This window comes from Pseudophryne corroboree, chromosome 11 (genome assembly GCF_028390025.1).
Source record: "Pseudophryne corroboree isolate aPseCor3 chromosome 11, aPseCor3.hap2, whole genome shotgun sequence".
NCBI lineage: Eukaryota > Metazoa > Chordata > Amphibia > Anura > Myobatrachidae > Pseudophryne > Pseudophryne corroboree.
Genome location: NC_086454.1, coordinates 332,606,900 through 332,626,774, shown reverse-complemented (window position 1 = coordinate 332,626,774; position 19,875 = coordinate 332,606,900). Strand labels below are relative to the sequence as shown.

Below are 19,875 nucleotides of genomic sequence, written 5' to 3'. Positions count from 1 at the left end.
GCCCCGCCGGAAACTATCCGCAGCGAGGAGGGCTGAGGGGACACGGAGCGCTGCGGCGTCGCCGGAGCCGCGCGTGGGCGCGCGCGCACGCCCCACCGCTTCCTGTCCGGGCGCCCCCCGCTGATGTAACAGCCTGTGATGTACACCCGCTCGACGATCCCGCGCTGACACCTGCCCAGCTCTCCCCCCCCGCGTGGGGCCTCTAAGCGGCCCCGGCAAGCGGGAGTGAGCGGGTGTCGTTGCGGCGGGTGCCGAGCGGCGCCCGGCTAGGCGCGCCAGCGTGCGCCCGCGAGCTCCTGCCGTCCCGTCACCTCTGACCGACCCCGGAGGCGAGGACTGTTGGTCGCCTCTCTCCGGGAGGTCAGTCCTCCAGCCGGTGCACCTGCGACCGCAGGGTCGCCGGAGGAGCGTGCCCTGCGCCCCTGAACCCCCGCTTGAGAAGCCCCAGGGGCAGTAACGGCCTCCTCAGCGCCTGACCTCCCTGCCCCGGGACCGGCCTCGCCGGACTGGTACCGGGCTGGTGCACCCGCGGATCGGCGTGGGCGGTTGGAGGCCATACTATCAATTAGGTAACTTTCAACAAGTGAATAAACTTAATAGGGTGAAAAATCTGCCAGGCAGAACTCACCCAGAAATTTCAGCAAGCAAAGAGACCTAAAATGGCCACTCCAGCCTATATATACCTTAACCCTCCCCCTTTCCTAAGGCTGTACTACCTCACAGCTAGGTCCACCCCTCACAGGATGTTTAACCCATTCCTCTCCTATGTTAGTCAATTCTCTCTCCTTAAAGCAGCAATCATTTACAATGCACGGTTTTGCCTTGTAAATGATTGCTTATTTTAAAAAACCCTCAGAGATCGTCTGGCATCCCGCTTCTCCAGCAATCTCAGACCCTATTACATATGCCACAAAATATGTGAGGTTATGTGTAGACCAGGCATGTCCAAAGTCCGTCCTGGGGGCCAATAGCAGCCCGTGCTCACATTTCCACCGGCCCGCAGCCTCTGTGCAGCCAGAAGCTAGGCGTCTTTCGCAGGGCGCTGCACCCTGCCCCTTTTTAAGGATACGAATTCCGCCCTGCCCGTTTGTGTGCGACCTGCTTGTTTATTATTGATCGCCGCGCCCCGCCGCACTGACACTCAGCCCCCCAGCCCGCTGTCTCTCAGGCACACTGCCTTTGCAGACCGCTGCACCCCGCTACACTGACACTCCCCGCCCGTTGCTGTCAGCCGCACTACTCGGTGACTGACAGCTGTCTTCCCCTCCTCTGTGTGCAGACTATAGGCTGGTCTGTTGATGATCTGGTGAGACAGGAGGGCTGGGGTTGCCTCTCCCGCCGAGACAAATCCAGCCCTCCTGTGTGTATGAATCTATAAAAGGAGACACCAGGGAGGATCATCACGGTGGCCATCTTTACTGCAGCTCTGCAGCAGTGTGCGGTGATCAGCGGTCTCAATAAGTTCAGTGCTTCACCCCCTCATAGGTGTTCTGGGCTAAAGCATTTTCACTTGTAAGTAGTTCTCCAGTGTCATGTTTGCTGAGACAGCTGTTAGCAGTTTAGTGGTGCCAGAATAAGCTATATATAAAGCCTGGTGTGGCTTTAGCTTTAATCTGGCAGAACACAATCCACTCCATAATAAGATTTTTTGTGTGAAGGATCTTTATTTTCTCTTACGTCCTTGTGGATACTGGGGATCTGTACTTTAGTACCATGGGGTATAGATCGGGTCCGCTGGATCCTGGCACTTTAAAACCTTTAGTGTTTGTATGTGTGGGCTGGCTCCTCCCCTCTATGCCCCTCCTACCAGACTCTGTTTAGAAAAATGTGCCCAAGGAGACGGGTGCATTTCTCTGGAGCTCCAGAGAGTTTCCTTTCATTTTTGTTTTAGTTTATTGTTTTCAGGTAGTACTGGTTGGCAACCAGGCTATCTGCTTCGTGGAACTTAGAGGGGGGACCGAACCAACCTCCTGAGGGTTAATGGTTCGTAATCCCAGCTGACAGGACACTGAGCTCCTGAGGTGCTGATCACACATCGTTAGTATGTGTGCCCACGCTGGCAGCTAGCCGCCTCCCTCTAACAGATGCTGATGATCGCGGTGCGGTGAGTGTTACACTGGGGTCTCAGTTAGCGGGTCCCCGGTGCAGTTTGGCGGCAGATCGCACTGCGGTCATGGGCCACGAGCTGCAGTGCCTGCCACGAATAAAACAAACGTTTGCAGGGCAGGTGTCTGACGTCAATTCCGGTCCCGGATAGGCTGATGTGATCGCAGCAGCTGAGCAAGTCCTGGGCTGCGCAGACACTGCACAAAATCTGTGCAGCTAAAATACACTCCCCCTGTAGGCGGCGACTATTTGTTCGCATCAGTGCAAAAATCGCCTGCTAGCAATCAGATCTGAATTAGGCCCATTGGCAACATCAGTCACATATCGGTCACAACATCGAACTTCTGAGCAATCATATGGTGGCACAGAATGAGTGTAAGCTCTAAGACACTGGGGCCAGTACAACCCAGAAAACACAGGTGGCACGCCCCCTTTTGACAAGCCACCTCCCCCAACACTCACTGTCACTCACTTTGCTAATAAATCCTCACTGCATCCACTGACACTAATCAATTGGCGCGCATGTGCTGTGCTACAGTGGCGGATGTGCAGTGCTACTGTGCCGGATGCGCAGTGCTACTGTGCCGGATGCGCAGTGCTACTGTGCCGGATGCGCAGTGCTACTGTGCCGGATGCGCAGTGCTACTGTGCCGGATGTGCAGTGCTACTGTGACGGATGCGAGTCCAGAAAAGATTGCTGAGTTCTACAAACATCAGCATAGTGACTGTCTCTGAATCAGGCTATAGTCTCCTTAATGAAATCTCCTCCCTCCTAAAATAATGCTTGTTGGATACTCAACTACGTTCTGAGTTAGTAATGGCAATTAGATGATAAGATGGATTATGCTTATTTCACATGTGTATAATATATATGGTATAATGAACTACCTAATGTAATTTATATGGATGTTAGTAGTAATTTATAACGTGGTTGGGACGTGATAATTATGCCCCAACTTGCGCTGTAGTAATGAAAATTACTGCATGAATTTATTAAAGATGGGGCGCCGCCACAGGGCTTCCGAAAAAGCTTGGTCCCGGTGAAGGTTTGAAGGCAAAGTGACAGCTACTGCCAGTGCAGTAACAGGGCAGGACTGCACACTATACCAGCCCCGCCCCCCTGAGCATGTGACATTGCTACCAGAGCCAGGAGGTACGGCAATCCAGGCACCCTGATAGTCAGATGCAGGGGCTATGGGGCAGCCACCATAGCGTCCTGGGGCCTGCTCACCCCTAGTTACGTCCCTAGTTACTGCTGTCACTGTGCTTGCGAGTTCAGACCAGAAGGTCCCTTTCTGATAAGAAGTGCGGTAGAGCTACTATTGGCTAATGCCATCTGAAGATGGTGTTAGCTGCAGGTTCCAAGCTTGGTAAATGTAGTACCGGGGATCTTTGCTGCGGCCTCTCCTTGTTACACCTACTTACCTTTCGTGGGTATCCCCGAAAACAGTTGTTATCAGGTGATTTCACACAATTAAATATGTCCCTTAGTTTAGTGCTGAATTTGATTGTGTCTTCTAATAGCCAATGTGAATTATTCTGTATAATCCACAGGATTGTTTAATGAATGTTGAAATTCTGACATTATAATTCTCTGTTCATACAGATTATATGTATAGCATATTTCCTGACTTCCAATTATCTGGCAGAGTCCCAATTTCTCCTGCTGTTGGCACTCTAGGTAATCACGTCTTCTGTTTCCAGGTTAAACAATTGTAAAATTAGCAGGAAGGATGTGACGCCCCTTCTGACAGCGTTCCAGCGGAACCCTAACCTACTGGAAGTAAGGTGTGTGTCTTGCACTCTCCGTGATTAAGATGTGACCGTGGCACCAATGTGTCAAAATTATTGGTGTGTCTCTGGCTTACTGAACAAATATAGTGTGTATGCTAACAAAATCCATAATTGTTAATGTATTCCTCAATGTGCACGGAATGGGTGGGATTTAGGGAGATCCCAACAGTCTGGATGACGATTGTCAGAATCCCGACAGCAGCATTCAGATGGTCAGAGATTCCAGACACTTCTTCATAAGTAACCTAACCCTACCCCTTATCCTCTCCCTAAACCTCCCCTCCTGCAGCCTAACCCTAGCCCTCCTCCTAGTGCCTAACCCTCCCCTCTCACACCCTAACCCTAGCCCTCCTCCTAGTGCCTAACCCTCCCCTCCTGCGCCTAACACTAGCCCTTCTCCTAGTGCCTAACCCTCTCCTCTCACACCCTAGCCCTTCTCCTAGTGCCTAACCCTCCCCTCCCTCAGCCTAACCCTAGCCCTGCTCCTACTGCCTAACCCTCCCCTCTCACACCATAACCCTAGCCCTCCTCCTAGTGCCTAACCCTCCCCTACCGAACCTAACCCTAGCCCTCCGCCTATTGCCTAACCCTCCCCTCTCACAGCCTAACCCTAGCCCTCCTCCTAGTGCCTAACCCTCCCCTCCTCCTAGTGCCTAACCCTCCCCTCCCGCGCCTATCCCTAGCACTTCTCCTAGTGCCTAACCCTCCCCTCCCGCGCCAAACCCTAGCCCTCCTCCTAGTGCCTAACCCTGCCCTCCCGCGCCTAACCCTAGCCCTTCTCCTAGTGCAGGCCTGGCCAACCTGTGGCTCTCCAGATGTTGTAAAACTACACATCCCAGCATGCCCTGCCACAGTTTTAGCCTTCCCTAATAGCAAAACTGTAGCAAAGCATGATGGGACTTGTAGTTTTACAACAGCTGGAGAGCCACAGGTTGGCCAGGCCTGTCCTAGTGCCTAACCCTCCCCACCCCTCCCGCGCCTAACCCTAGCCCTTCTCCTAGTGCCTAACCCTCCCCTCCCGCGCCTAACCCTAGCCCTTCTCCTAGTGCCTAACCCTCCACTCCCTCAGCCTAACCCTAGCCCTCCTCCTAGTGCCTAACCCTCCCCTCCCTCAGCCTAACCCTAGCCCTTCTCCTAGTGCCTAACCCTCCCCTCCCGCAGCCTAACCCTAGCCCTCCTCCTAGTGCCTAACCCTCCCCTCCCGTAGCCTACCCCTAGCCCTCCTCCTAGTGCCTAACCCTAACCCTCCCCCCTTACAGCCTAACCCTAACCCACCCCCACATACTTACGTTAGTCATTCTGTCTGCATCCCGGGTGTAGGATTTTGACAGGTGTTGGGATTCCGACGCTGGCATTGTAATTGTCAGGATGCCAACTACATCACGGAGTTAGAGCTGCCTGGATTTTCCAGGAAATTGGTGATGCATGGCAAAAAATATAAATCACCCCAGTTTATCTTCTATTGCCCCTGGCACCCAAGAATTACATAATGTAGCAGTTCTTCTAATAGTAAAGGGGAATTTACTGTCCATGATGTGTATGATATAATCACTGAGCATCAGGAATGTTTAGATTTTTGTATTCTTTCATCTTTCAGGGTGTTATTCAACCATTGGGGAAATGGGTTACCTCCGGGGAGGCACCTTTCTTGCAGGTGGTTGTCCGGGTTCGGTATTCAATACCGGTAGTCGGGATCCCGCCGGTCAGCAAACCAAAGTCGGGATCCCGACAGCCGGAATCCCGGCAGCGAGCACATCGAGTCCCCTTGCAGGCATGATGTGATCGCCACACCTCGGGCACGGACACTATTTTATTCTCCCTAGGGTGGTGGTGTAGACCACCACCTAATTGGTAATATAGGGCTTGGGTTGGTAGTCCGAGCGCCAGCATTTCACCGGCTGTCTGGATTCTGGTGTCGGTATCCTGACCGCCGAGATCTCGTCAGCTGGTAAATTAACCGCATCCCGGTTGTCCTCTAGTGCAAAGTACATATTGATGAAGGTGACAGTCGGCACTTGCTTCTGATTGGTTCAGTATGACTTGATCCCTCCCACTAGTATGGCTGCTGCAGTTTGTTCACCATATTTAATATGTATTTCCTTGTGGCCCTTGGCAGGAGAGCAGACTGTCATTTGATTTATTAAACAGGAATTCTCTTTAGGGGATGGCCAGTCCTTTTTCAGGCCACTCTGCTCAATTGCACTTATAGGGGGGTATTCAATTGTAGTCGGAACTGCCGTCTTGTCGGAAAGACGTCAGTTTCTGACTTGTTTAGGTCGGAAACTGTTCCGACCTATTCAATCCCCCTGCTGTTTTTCCGACAAGTCGGCAGATCCAACTTGTCGGAAAACACGTGGATCGGCGGAATAGCCGCGGATCCACATGTTTTGTCAGAAACCCGGCCAAATCCGACAGGTTTTAGCAGCGTTTCCGACAATGTCAATCCGACTTTAAAAAAAGTCGGATTGACGTTGTCGGGAATGACGGATTTGGGCGCTCATTGACTACTGAGATGTCGGATCCTTTCCGCCGGAAAGGATCCAACATTAATTGAATATACCTAATAGTATCAAAATGTTTGGCGCCAGGAACTTTCTGTTTTCAGGAAGAGAACGGATATTTGTATTTATTTGAACCTAATTAGTACTTCTATTTTATTTTTGCATCTGTATATATATTATATATATATATATATATATATATATATATGTGTATTTATATATATATATATATATATATATCTGTATTTGTACTTTACATGGAAAATACAACTTTGATATTTATCACTAACTGTGTCCAAACACAGACCGACTGTCTTACGTTTATGACACTGCACTATCATACTGTTTTGTATACAAATTGTGCATTTTAGCATTTACTTCTAACACTGTTATTCTCCTGGCGTGAACCTGGCGCAAATGCTATGGTTTTATCCTATCGTAAACCTTGTGCATAAACTGCATTTTTTTTAAACCTGGAACCTATATAACCCATGCAGATCTGGCCGCGTCTTGGAACCTTTCCAACTGCTTTTTTGGGTAAAGTGCGTCCGACTCTACATGAGCCCCAAAGTGGTTAAATAGTTATTCAACATTACACCAATGCATATACAAATTCTGAAATTTGCTCTTGTCTGGAACGCATAATACATTTCTGGTCATTATGGGGTTAAATGCCGATAATGAATACCCGTAATTTTTTGACAGCATGTGCATAAACCATTTATCAGAGGATGGCGTCCTTGTGTTACTGTCTACTCTCAGTTCCTGGAGGAATGTTGCAGAGATCAACGTCTGGTAAGACCAAAATCCTGTGACAGTATTACTCTCTACTGGACTGTATCATCCATACGCAATGCACATCACACACAGGCCCTCATTCCGAGTTGTTCGCTCGTTCTTTTTCTTCGCATCGGTGCAATAAGTCGCAAACTGCGCATGCGCAATGTTCGCAATGCGCATGCGCCAAGTAAATTAGTACAAAAGTTTGTTATTTTACTCACGGCTTAACGAAGATTTTTCATCATTCTGGTGATCGGAGTGTGATTGCCAGGAAGTGGGTGTTTCTGGGCGGAAACTGGCCGTTTTATGGGTGTGTGCGAAAAAACGCTGCCGTTTCTGGGAAAAACGCGGGAGTGTCTGGAGAAACGGGGGAGTGTCTGGACGAACGCTGGGTGTGTTTGTGACGTCAAACCAGAAACGAAAAGTACTGAACTGATCGCAGTGGCAGAGTAAGTCTCGAGCTACTCGGAAACTGCAAAGAAATTTCTAATCGCTATTCTATTCACAATTCTGCTAATCTTTCGTTCACAATTCTGCAAAGCTAAGATTCACTCCCAGTAGGCGGCGGCTTAGCGTGTGCAATGCTGCTAAAAGCAGCTAGCGAGCGAACAACTCGGAATGAGGGCCAGTGTTACCACATAGGCTATTATGCAATAGAAGAGATGTAGAACTTGTTTCTATGGTGCAGTACCTAATTCTGAGCTGAAGATGTCGCTGTTGCAATTTATGTCTGCTGAAAACATTTAATCGATAGTCAATCTTTACCATAGAGGGCAATGAAAACAGAGGCATTGATAGGCTATAAAATACGTTCATGCGTTTTTTGATGATGAATCAGTTGGACATTTGTGTTTATTTAAATGGTATTACACTCTGATATGAATAGGCCTATAAAAGAAAACAATCCAGCAATAATGTCCCATTAAAATGGACCTGTCTCCTGAACTTGGTGTAGGCATGTATATTTTGTGTATTTATTAATAAATATTTGCTTGTTTCTTTAAAACTGTTGTATCCATTACAAAGTGCCATTTAGGTACTTGATCCCTAGCCTAACCCTCCGGGGGAATGGCGGCAATGGCTAACCACTTCCCCATGTACCTAACCATAACCACCCCCACCGGGTCCTTACCATAACCTGTGCCCTGATACTTACTTTAGGGGTGTCGTCTGTCTGTGTTCCGATCTCAGGAGTGGTGTCGGGATTCAGGCGGTGGTCACATGACCGCCAGCATTCCAGCTGCTGGAATGCTGAATGCATCCCCCATTTTTTTGTGGGGCAGCTATGATCCTTTATTATATTTTTCTGCAAGCATACAAGTAAGGTATCAGGTGATATAAGTAACAAAGAAACAAATAGAATTTTGACGGCAGACAAAACCACTTGGCCCATCTAGCCTGCCCTAAACACATGTACACGCACACACTTACACACTAGGGTTAATTTTTTGTCAGGAGCCAGTTGACCTACCAGTATATTTTTGGATTGTGGACTAAAACCCACGCAAATACAAACTCCACACATTTAGGGCCATGGTGGGTATCGAACCCATGATCCTGTGAGGCAGTAATGCTAACCACTACACCGTCCATGCTGCTGAGAACATATGATTCTATTAGCGTTTAGTATGACTTTAATTTGCTGTGTTCTTTCTGCTTTTTTACAAATAAAATCCTTAATTACTGACTAACTTTATGTTTCTTAGTTTAAATCCAAAAGAAACAATCCATGTTGTATTTTCACCTTCTGGAGACTCATTGAGGAAAATAAGGTATTTTTTTGTTTTGTTTTAGAAACACAACTGTGTTTTTTTTTTTTTTGTGTATATAGGATTATTAAAAAATCAGAAATTGCGGGACACGTCCAACACAATCAGAAGAGTTGGCAGAATGTTATATTATCTCTTACCTGTTTTCGCAGCTGCTGCTGGTAACATACAGATGTGTCCTCATACATCTTGCCTCAGTACGCCATGGAGATGCCTGGCGTGAGTGAGCTGACATGTCCCGTGCAGCTCTGTTAACGTCGGGCGTCTTTTTTACCGAAAATGCGTCTTAGACATATGGCTTTGCACAAGCAGCTTATGCTGATTTAAATTATATACAGCATGCCTATATTCTGTGTGTTACTGCAGCTGTATCTGCATACGCAATGCTACATTACAGTGATTTCCAGGAAAACACTGTAACGTAGCATTTCGTATGCAGATACAGCCGCAGTCACACACAGAATATAGGCATGCCGTATATCATTGCTTGTGCATATTCTTCACATAGCGCTGCGTGTAAGACGCATTTTGACAGAAAAAGTTGCAAATTAGTACGCACAGCGCTTCCGAGTCACGCCACGGCATGACGTGACTAGAAAGACTGTTTATCCTGACTGCAGCAAGGATGTAGGAGGACACATCTGTAGCGGGAGATTCAATTAGGAGCGTGGTTTACCCCATGGCTAATTGTCAGTGCTGCCCGATTTTATTATTTGCAGGATCTCCGCGTACTAATCCTCTGCACTTACCACGCAGGGAAACCCATTCGTTTCCGCAAGTAGGGAGGTTATTATTGTTACAGTAGGTGCACATTTTCCTTAGCAAAAGCAGTGTGATGCGGAACTAGAGGCTTGGACGCCCCTGGTATCTATTTCATAAATAGGCCTTATTCTTCCCAGCAAGCTCCAACATTAAATTAATAGCATTCACAAATAATACACATTCCTCTGTTCTTTCAATCAACCACAATATTAATAATATTCACAATTAGTAATTAGACCTGTTTCACTTTAACAAGAGCAGACATTCAATTAAAAGTATTCACATTTTATTAATAGCCCCCCCCCATATCAGCCCCTCACTAAATAAATAGGTCCTATCAGCCCCACATGCAGTTATCCCCCTTAAAAATCACTCTGCCAGTAAAAAGTCCCCACTACCTCCATCATCCCACTATTAAGTGATCTCTCCCACCAGCATCCCATCAATAGAGTCATTGCTCTCATTCATCGTTAAATGAATGCAGATCACCATTAAATGAATAGCTCCCACCCTCCATCTACTTGAAGAGTCCCTTCAGACTTATCTTCTTTTATTCAGATGTTTTATGTTGCGGCAGGAGGCAGGCTTCTCAGTCAGCACGTGAGTGACATATGTATGTCAGTAGGTTGCACACTGAATAGCCTCCGGCGGCCTCACATATGGAGGATGCCGCTAATGGAGAGGGGAGCGGACCCCCAACCAGTCCCCAGCCATGGACCTGACTGTTCCACTCTGTGCGACTGTCAGTGATGGCTGGAAAACATGGAGCTGAGCTAGTCAGTGTTGGAGGTGGGTCTGCATTGGGCATTCCACAAGACAAAACGGGATACGGTCATTAGGTCGACCACACTTAGGTCAACAGTCATTAGGTCGACCACTCTTGGTTGACATGCATTAGGTTGACATGGTCACATGATCAACATGGTCACTAGGTCGAAATGGAAAAAGGTCAACATGCATTTTTCATTTTTTTTTTTATTTATTTGATCTTTTTCATACTCTACGATAGACGTGGACTACAATTGGGAGCGGTAACCTGTGCTGAGCGCAGCGGTAGCAGAGCGAGGCACCTTATCCGAAGCGCGAGCCATGCGAGGGGACACTGTGCACTAATTGGTGTTCCCGGTCACTCTACGAAGAAAACGACACCAAAAAGAAAGAAAGAAAACCCTCATGTCGACCTTTTTCCATGTCAACCTTGTTCACGTCGACCTAATGACTGTCGACCTAAGTGTGGTTGACCTAATGACCCATACCCAGACAAAACAACCCCCCCTCCGTTACATCATTATAGCTGGTGACCTAGGAAATTTCCGGATGATGTCTGTGGTATATCCGTCACTGGATAAATTGGATTTTCATGCGCAGTAGGCTGTACCATCTTACTTATACCAATGAATAGACTGTGAAGTTAGTGTTATACACTGTGTAACCTATAATACACAATGTATGATCTTTCACATCTTCTGCTATCTGCATTATGTGATAATAGATTTATTTATCTGAGGCAGGCATTACAGAGCAATGCCATTGGTTCACAGTGGCGCCCGCAAACTAAACCTTGTTATGGTGTTTCAGGTATGGCCTATATGATAGAAGTTAAATTTACTGGAAGTTTTATAGATACTGTAATCTTGGGGTAGATGTATTAACCTGTAGAAGGCATAAGGAAGTGATAAACCAGTGATAAAGCAGTGTTAAGTGCAAGGTGATAATGCACCAGCCAATCAGCTCCTAACTGGTAATTTACATATGGGAGCTGATTGGCTGGTGCGTTTATCACCTTGCACATATCACTGGTTTATCACTCCCTTATGCCTTCTCCAGGTTAATACATCTGCCCCAATGTTCTCTTTCATTTTATTTCAGATTAAATGGATGCAATTTCCAAGCAGAACATCATTCTAAGCTGTGGGCCGTGCTGGAGAATAGTTACAATATCACACATTTTATGTGAGTGTCTGATAAAGCTCCCAGCTATGTTATCACATGTTATATACCAGCCTGGTGCTGTTACCATTTTGCTATTGTCATTTGTACTCAACAACTGTTGTGTCTATTTGTTTCCTATAGTTGGCCAATAGTGGCTTTACTTGCTTTTTAATTAAATCACCTTATTGACTCTATAACTAACATATCTCTATGACTTAAGGCCTAATTCAGATCTGATAGCAGCAGCAAACTGCATGCCAGCCGTCGTTGCCTAGCGATCGCCTCTGGGGCAGAGGCGGGTGCTGGGCGGGAGAGGGCTGGACGGCGGCGCAAAGCCGCCGTTTAGGGGGCGCGGTCCGGCCAACGCAAATGTGGCCGGACTGTTGATGGGTGGGCCACGCGGCTGCGTGACGTCACACGCAGCCGCTGCGGGCCGGGAAGCGCCGAGTAGCTCCTGGCCAGCACGCTAAAGCTGCGCTGGTCGGGAGCTACTCTTGAAGTGCAAAGGCATCGTCGCTGTGCGATGCCTTTGCACTTCTGCAGGGGGGGGGGGAGTCGGCACTGACATGCGGGGCGTGATAGCCCTGTGCTGGGCGTCCCCCCCCCCCCGCATGTCAGTGTGAATAATCGTAGCTGTGCTAAATTTAGCACAGCTATGATCATCTTGGAACGAACCCCCATGTGCAATGCAGGTGGGGCAGATATAACATGTGCAGAGAGAGTTTGATTTGGGGGGGTTATAGTGTTTCTGTGCAGGGTAAATACTGGCTGCTTTATTTTTACACTGCAATTTAGATTGCAGATTGAACACACCACACCCAAATCTAACTCTCTCTGTACATGTTATATCTGCCCCACCTGCACTGCACATGGTTTTGCCCATATTTGATATCAAATTTGCTGCTGCGGTCAGATCTGAATTAGGCCCTTAGTGTTATAGGTCACTGTACCTTTAACATGGTCAAGTAACTTAGTGCCTTCTAATATGCTTGCCAGTATTTTGGACTTATCATTCGCTGTTCGCTAGCATTACAGGTTTGTTTTTTTTCTACTCTCGCTTCCCTTACCTTCCCGTGTCTCTCCCCTTCCTCCTCGCATCTCTTTCTCCCTCCCTCTTCCCACATCTCTCTCCCTCTTTCTCTCTTTTACCATCTGTAATACGGTGGTATAATGGGTGAGGTGCATCGGTACCTTAGATGCGGTAGTGGTCAAGGAGTCGTTTACCGGTTGTCTATTTGCGATGTCGGTGTCAGAGGTCACTCCGGGCGTCACCTGTATAACTGTTGGGCAGAAGAACAAAGGACACCCCAGGGAGGCAAAACACCAAACACGAAATACACAATATTCACCACTCGTGTGGACGGTGATTAAGAATTTATTGAAAGAAAGGACTGAAAAATAACATTGGTTAAAGTCAACAAAATATATTATATACCAGTAAGGATCACAGCTAGTACTGCAGTTACCAGGGATAGAGGGCGTGTCCAGATGTAAGGCAGCCAGTGAGAGCAGTAAGGGGGTGGGGTTCCCGCTGTGCTTGCAAATACAATACATCATTACAGTGTGAATTGGGGCACATGGCAGTTTTCATTACAAGTGTTTTCATAATGGATTATAAAATGATGCTATCACTACTCCCTGATATGTGGGATAATACTCTCCCTACAAGGGGGGTAATTCCGGGTTGATCGCTCGCTAGCAGTTTTTAGCAGCCGTGCAAAGGCATAGTCGCCGCCCACTGGGGAGTGTATTATCGCTTTGCAGGAGTGCGAACGCCTGTGCAGCCGAGCGCCTGCAAACACATTTTGTGCAGAACAAGACCAGCCCTGTAGTTACTTATCCTGTGCGATGATTGCTGCGACGAGTGACACGGTAATTACGTCAGATAACCGCCCAGCAAACGCCCGGCCACGCCTGCTTTTTTCCAAACACTCCCAGAAAACGGTCAGTTGACGCCCAGAAACTCCCTCTTCCTATCAATCTCCTTGCGATCGGCTGTGCGACTGAAAGCTTCGCTATAACCTGTGCAAAACCACGATGCTCTTTGTACCCGTACGTTGTGCGTGTGCATTGCGGTGCATACGCATGCGCAGATTAGCCGTTTTTTCACTGATCGCTACGCAGCGAACAACGGCAGCTAGCGATCAACTCGGAATGACCACCTATATACAGATCATAGAATCGCAAAGTTACTCAAATATCTGTTATTAGTTAATAACAGTTACTTATACGGTGGCAGCATATTCCATTGCGCTTTACAACTGAGAGCAAAATAGTAATACAACAAGACTGGGTAATAACAGACAAAAAGGTAAGAGGGCCCTGCTTGCAAGCTTACAGTCTGTAATAATGATAAGTAGAGGGTGCATTATTCCTTGTAATTCACGAGTATATTTGCTGAACACTGATGCAATGTTTATATGGGTATTAGATATAGGAGTTAATACATATACAGTGTTAACAACATATTAAATACTGGAATGTGAAAATAACCTTTGCTTGCTTGTGTAGTATAAGAGTACAGTTATTAACTTTCTGAGCGTTGTTATAATATGTTTTTAATACTAATCTACAGGTGTGTATACAGTATATTTTTTTTAATATTATGTACACATTTTGTGTGCACGCAGATCAAAGAGGAACAATATAGCTTTGGATGATGTGAAGGATTGTCTATCAGTGCAGTCACAAATATCTCATGATTTCACCTTAAGGTAAGTCAAGATTTATCCAGTTTTTATTCATTAAAACAATTCAATCAGGGCAAAAATTGTCCAATCTTCAGATCTACCTACCCACGGGCCGTTTTCCATGTAGCCTTTCAGCGTTCACTTTCCTCCATTCGTTCTTCAGTTAAAATATTAAGTATATAATTGAAAACACGTAATCCATCCCACCAGGGGTTGGTAACGGGGTGCCTGCGATCAGGGCAATTTCTCGATTCCCCAATGCCAATCCGATCCGCCGATCTGTGGATTCTGATGATCTCTGATATCTCTATGGATCAGCAAAATCCTAAATGTCAGTCAGGGAGAGAGTAAAAGTCTCTGCGGGAAATTCAGATCTGATCGCTGGGCTGCGTTTTCCCCGATAGGGTAACACCATTTCTTAAATAGGAAAACACCATCTCCCTGATAAGGTAACACCATCTCCTGATAGGATAATACCATCTTGCTCCGATCTCGCTTCCCTCCAATCTGTCCTCTCCCACAGCTTCGCTTTTGCCACTCCCCTTCAACAAAACATGCACTGGCTCCCATTCCCCTACAGAATCCTCTTCAAACCCCTCACCCTCACATACAAGGCCATCTCTAATTCTACTGCTCTCTACATCTCCAACTTCCTCTTCCTTCATACTCCCTCCCGCCCCCTACTGTTGGCCAATGAGCATCGCCTCTCCAGCGCCCTGGTCACTGCTTCCCATGCTCGAGGTCAAGATTTTCCTGTGCTGCACCCCTTCAGTGGAACGCGTTCCCCCGCTCCATTAGACTCTCTCCGACCTTGCAAAGCTTTAAATGGGCACCCACCTATTCATCAAAGCGTACCCTTACGATGCATAACCTAGTCCTGAGGCTGCTCCTCCATCCCCCTGCCTCATGCCTTGAACATCTCTGCTTTTCTTACATCCTGCCATCAGGCTACCTCCCGCTTGCTTGCACCTCATGTCATCTGTCTGTCGCCCCTTCCTACTAGATTGTTAGCTCCTCAGAGGAGGGCCCTCTTCTCTCTTGTTGTCAAAGCCCTCTTGTCCTCACATTTTACTTACATCTCTCCCCTACTCACCGACCATCTTCTTTACCCGCTTTTTCTCCTGCTGGTAAAGGCTCATCTCTATCTATGGCCGCCAGCCCCTAGTAGAGCGCTGATTACTCCCTCGCTACTTACATCTAAGCTGTATTGTGTATTGAGAATTGTGGTGCTCTCTGTTACCTGTACTCTATTTCTGTTATTTTTTACTGTGATATTAAGTTCTGTCTCCCTGTACTGTTCTATTGTATGCCCACTGTACGGCGCTGTAAAACACTTATGGCGCCTTATAAATAAAATGTAATAATAATAATCTCCCTGATAGGAAAACACCATCTCCCAATAGGATAACACCATCTCCCTGATAAGTTAACACCATCTTCTGGTTGGATAACACCATCTTCCTGATAGGGTAACACCAGCTCCCAAGTAGGGTAACACTATCTCCCGATAGAATAACGCCATCTATGGGCTACTATTTCACAATAATAACAATGGGCACCACACATGATTGGTCAGCAGTCCACGCATGCCAGAGGCGGAACTTGCACACTTGCAAGTGGTGGGCCCAAGTGCAAAAATTTGCTTTGGTCCACCCCTTCCCCACTCCACTGGGAGATGCAGTGGACAACAGGGTGAGGTAGTGGGTAATGGGGAGAGGCAGAGAGTGATGGGTGAGGCAGAGGTGACAGCGAGAGACAGAGGGTGGTAGGGGAAGGCATTGGGTGATAGGGAGAAGCAGGGGCTGGCAATGAGAGGCAGAGGGTATCGGGGGGGAGGGCAGTTGGTGGCAGTGGGTGACAGGGAGAGGCAAAGAGGATAATAGAGAGAAGCAGAGGGTTGCAGGGAGAGGCAGAGGGTAGCAGGGAGAGGCAGTGTGTAACCGAGGAGGTAGAGGGAAGCAGATGGTGATGGGGATATGCAGAGGGTGACAACGAGAGGAAGAGTGTGACAGCGGGAGACAGCGGCTGGCAGAAGGAGTCAGAGAGTGACTAATTGGCCAAACACACTGTTCAACATTGTGCGGCTGCCTCCCTAAGAGATCCTTGCTATGCCCAAGTTTGACTATGCGATTTCCCTTTAACTCCCTATAAATGTAATGATCTTTTGTGATCCCTCCCTCCTTTTTTTCACTTCTCTGCTTTTTCTTCTGTCTTCTTTATGGGCTTCTGGGCTCCGGCTGGCCGGGTTCTTCTTGCTTCTCTGCTCCTCTTCACAGGATTGAAACATTATGACGTTGTGACATATGACATCGCATTCCCTGGGGGCCACTCACACCACAAGCACCGCCCACCTCAGTGGCAGAACTAGCGAGCGGTGGGCCCAGGTGCGACAAAATGCTTTGGGCCCCCCCCCACATCCCCCCCCCACACACATCCCATCCAAGTCCACCCCCTCACCCCTGGAGAGGATCTGGTGAGGGGGACCTGCTCAGGGCCAGAGAAATGGATACATAGCAACAGTGCCGTAACTAGACATTTTAGCACTGTGTGCAAGAAACGGCATCGGAGCCCCACCCCTGCATGCAAAACAGGGGCAGCGCGCGCCGTAGGCGTGCGCAAAAATACATAGTGGTGTGGCTTCGTGGGGAAGGGGTGTGGCCACAAAATAATACCAATTCATAAAACGGTGTACAGTAGTCTCCATTATTCAAAGTACGCCGCACAGTAGCACCACTACACCAGGTAGAGACCCTTTTACACCTTACAGCGGACAGATTCCTCTTTTTACACATTACAGCAGACAGCGTGCCCTTTTTACACATAACGGCAGACCGCGTGCCCTTGTTACACATAGCGGCAGACAGCGTACACTTTTTACACATAACGGCAGACAGCGTGCCCTTTTTACACATAACGGCAGACCGCGTGCCCTTGTTACACATAGCGGCAGACAGCGTACACTTTTTACACATAACGGCAGACAGCGTGCCCTTGTTACACATTACGGCAGACAGCATCCCATTTATTACACATTACGGCAGACAGCGTCCCATTTTTACACATTACGGCAGACAGCGTCCCCTTACTAAACATTACGGCAGACAGCGTCCCATTTTTTGCACATTACGGCAGGCAGATTCCCCATTTATTACACATTACGGCAGACAGCGTCCCATTTTTTGCACATTACGGCAGACAGCGTCCCATTTATTACACATTACGGCAGACAGCGTCCCATTTATTACACATTACGGCAGACAGCGTCCCATTTATTACACATTACGGCAGACAGCGTCCCATTTTTCCCATTTTTACACATTACGGCAGACAGCGTCCCCTTTTTTACACATTACGGCAGACAGCGTCCCATTTATTACACATTACGGCAGACAGCGTCCCATTTTTTGCACATTACGGCAGACAGCGTCTCATTTATTACGCATTACGGCAGACAGCGTCCCATTTATTACGCATTACGGCAGACAGCGTCCCATTTTTACACATTACGGCAGACAGCGTCCCATTTATTACACATTACGGCAAACAGCGTCCCATTTATTACACATTACGGCAGACAGCATCCCATTTTTTACACATTATGGCAAACAGCGTCCCCCTTTTTTACACAATACGGCAGACTAGATAGATAGATAGATAGATAGATAGATAGATAGATAGATAGATAGATAGATAGATATACTTACCGTTTCCACTGGCGCAGGCTCCTCGTGTAGCTTCTGGCAGCCTTCTGGCAGGGGAGAAGAAGGAGGAGGGGGGTGGAGGAGGGAGCCGCAGCAGCGCTGTGTAATTGGTAGAAGCGCTGCTGCTGCTGGCTCTCTCCTTTACCATAGGCCGCCCTCCGCCGCTGTGACTGCTGGGATGCGATGCGCATCCCAGCAGTCACAGGCGGCGGAGGGCAGCCTATGGTAAAGGAGAGAGCCAGCAGCAGCAGCGCTTCTACCAATTACACAGCGCTGCTGCGGCTCCCTCCTCCACCCTCCTCCTCCTCCCCCCACCCCCCGTAGCCGGTGCGCATCCTCTCTCTCTCCTCGGCCTCGGCGGCGGCGGCACACAGCGGGAGCTAGGCGGCATGTAATGAGTCAGTTTGACTCATTACATGCCGCTCTGGCTTTGGGCCCCTTTACAGTGGCGGGCCCCAGTGCAAGGCACTGCCTGCACTGCCGCTAGTTCCGCCTCTGGGCCCCACCTCTACTCGCCGTGACAGCCTAATGCTGGGTACACACGGCGCGACTTGTGCTGTGTGCTAACCGATGTAGGTTAGCACAGATCGCTCAGCACACATCGCTATACACCGATATACACACACAGCGATCTGTGCTAACCAGTGTTCTGTATACACATGCTAGGCGATCTGACTAGATCTTGCCTGCATACTTGAATGATCTGAGCCGGCGATAGCCGCGCGCGGGGCCGCGCATCGCTATCGTTATGGGGCATACACACGGAGCGATTTGTGCTTAATTTCTAAGTGACGTAGGGGGGCATTCTGAGTTGATCGGTAGCTGCCGTTGTTCGCTGCGTAACGATCAGTGAAAAAAAAGGGCTAATCTGCGCATGCGTATGCACCGCAATGCGCACACGCGTCGTACGGGTACAAAGTCCATTGTGGTTTTGCACTGGTTCTAGCGACGATTCCAATCGCACAGCCGGCCTCAAGGAGATTGACATGAAGTGGGCGTTTCTGGGTGTTAACTGACCGTTTTCAGGGAGTGCTTAGAAAAACGCATGCATGGCAGAAAAAACGCAGGCGTGGCTGGGCGTTCGCTGGGTGGGCGTGTGACGTCAAAAGCCGTCCCTCCGTCGTTAGAATCAACGCACACGAAGAGTAACTACAGGGCTGGTCTTGTTTTGCACAAAATGATTTTGCAGGCGCTCTGCTGCACAGGCGTTCGCACTTCTGCAAAGCGAAAATACACTCCCCCGTGGGCGGCGACAATACGTTTACACGGCTGCTAAAAACTGCTAGCGAGCGATCAACTCAGAATGACCCCCCCTTAGTCAGATCACTTAGTAAATAGGTAAAAGTCGCCCCGTGTGTGTGGGGCATTAGGTAGGACTGTCAATCAGGCAGCCTGACAGATACAGTACTTGGAGCGCAGGGGTATTTCAGAGCCGTGGACAGGATATCACAGCCGCGCGCACCGAGCGTAAGTTATCATGCGCGATAGACATGCAGCACCCCATTAAATTCCAGTGCGGAGGAGCTTGAGGGGAAAATCACAGGTCTGGGCCGCCGCGGGCCCCTTAGTTTCCAGGAGCCCCGGAGCATCGCTTTTGTGATCACTTCTTTTGTAGCGATTAAAAAAGTTTATTTATCAGGTCTAAACCACAGTGATTAGTAAATATGTTACTCGGTGAGATGAGTGAATGCTTAGACAGCTCTGGATGTGGCTGGAGGCTGCAGCAAATGTAAGTTCTAGATACATTTAAACTAAACTTGACAACTGTGTCATTTTCCCTATAACATACTCCCCCTCCCCCAATGGTACATGGCGGACTTTCTGTGTACCTGTATCACGC

The 19,875-nt window shown here is 48.2% G+C and overlaps 1 protein-coding gene across 6 annotated transcripts in view; it reads left to right on the top strand.

The window, feature by feature from the left end:
• Nucleotides 1-19,875, top strand: part of NLRC5 (NLR family CARD domain containing 5) — a 253,349-nt gene that overhangs the window by 77,588 nt on the left and 155,886 nt on the right. For all 6 annotated transcript variants that reach the window (XM_063945766.1, XM_063945765.1, XM_063945768.1 and 3 more), the window contains exons 24-28: nucleotides 3,811-3,894; nucleotides 7,107-7,196; nucleotides 8,888-8,953; nucleotides 11,582-11,665; nucleotides 14,275-14,358. In XM_063945766.1, coding sequence (XP_063801836.1) covers nucleotides 3,811-3,894; nucleotides 7,107-7,196; nucleotides 8,888-8,953; nucleotides 11,582-11,665; nucleotides 14,275-14,358 — 408 coding nt within the window. The remainder of the gene's footprint in view (nucleotides 1-3,810; nucleotides 3,895-7,106; nucleotides 7,197-8,887; nucleotides 8,954-11,581; nucleotides 11,666-14,274; nucleotides 14,359-19,875) is intronic.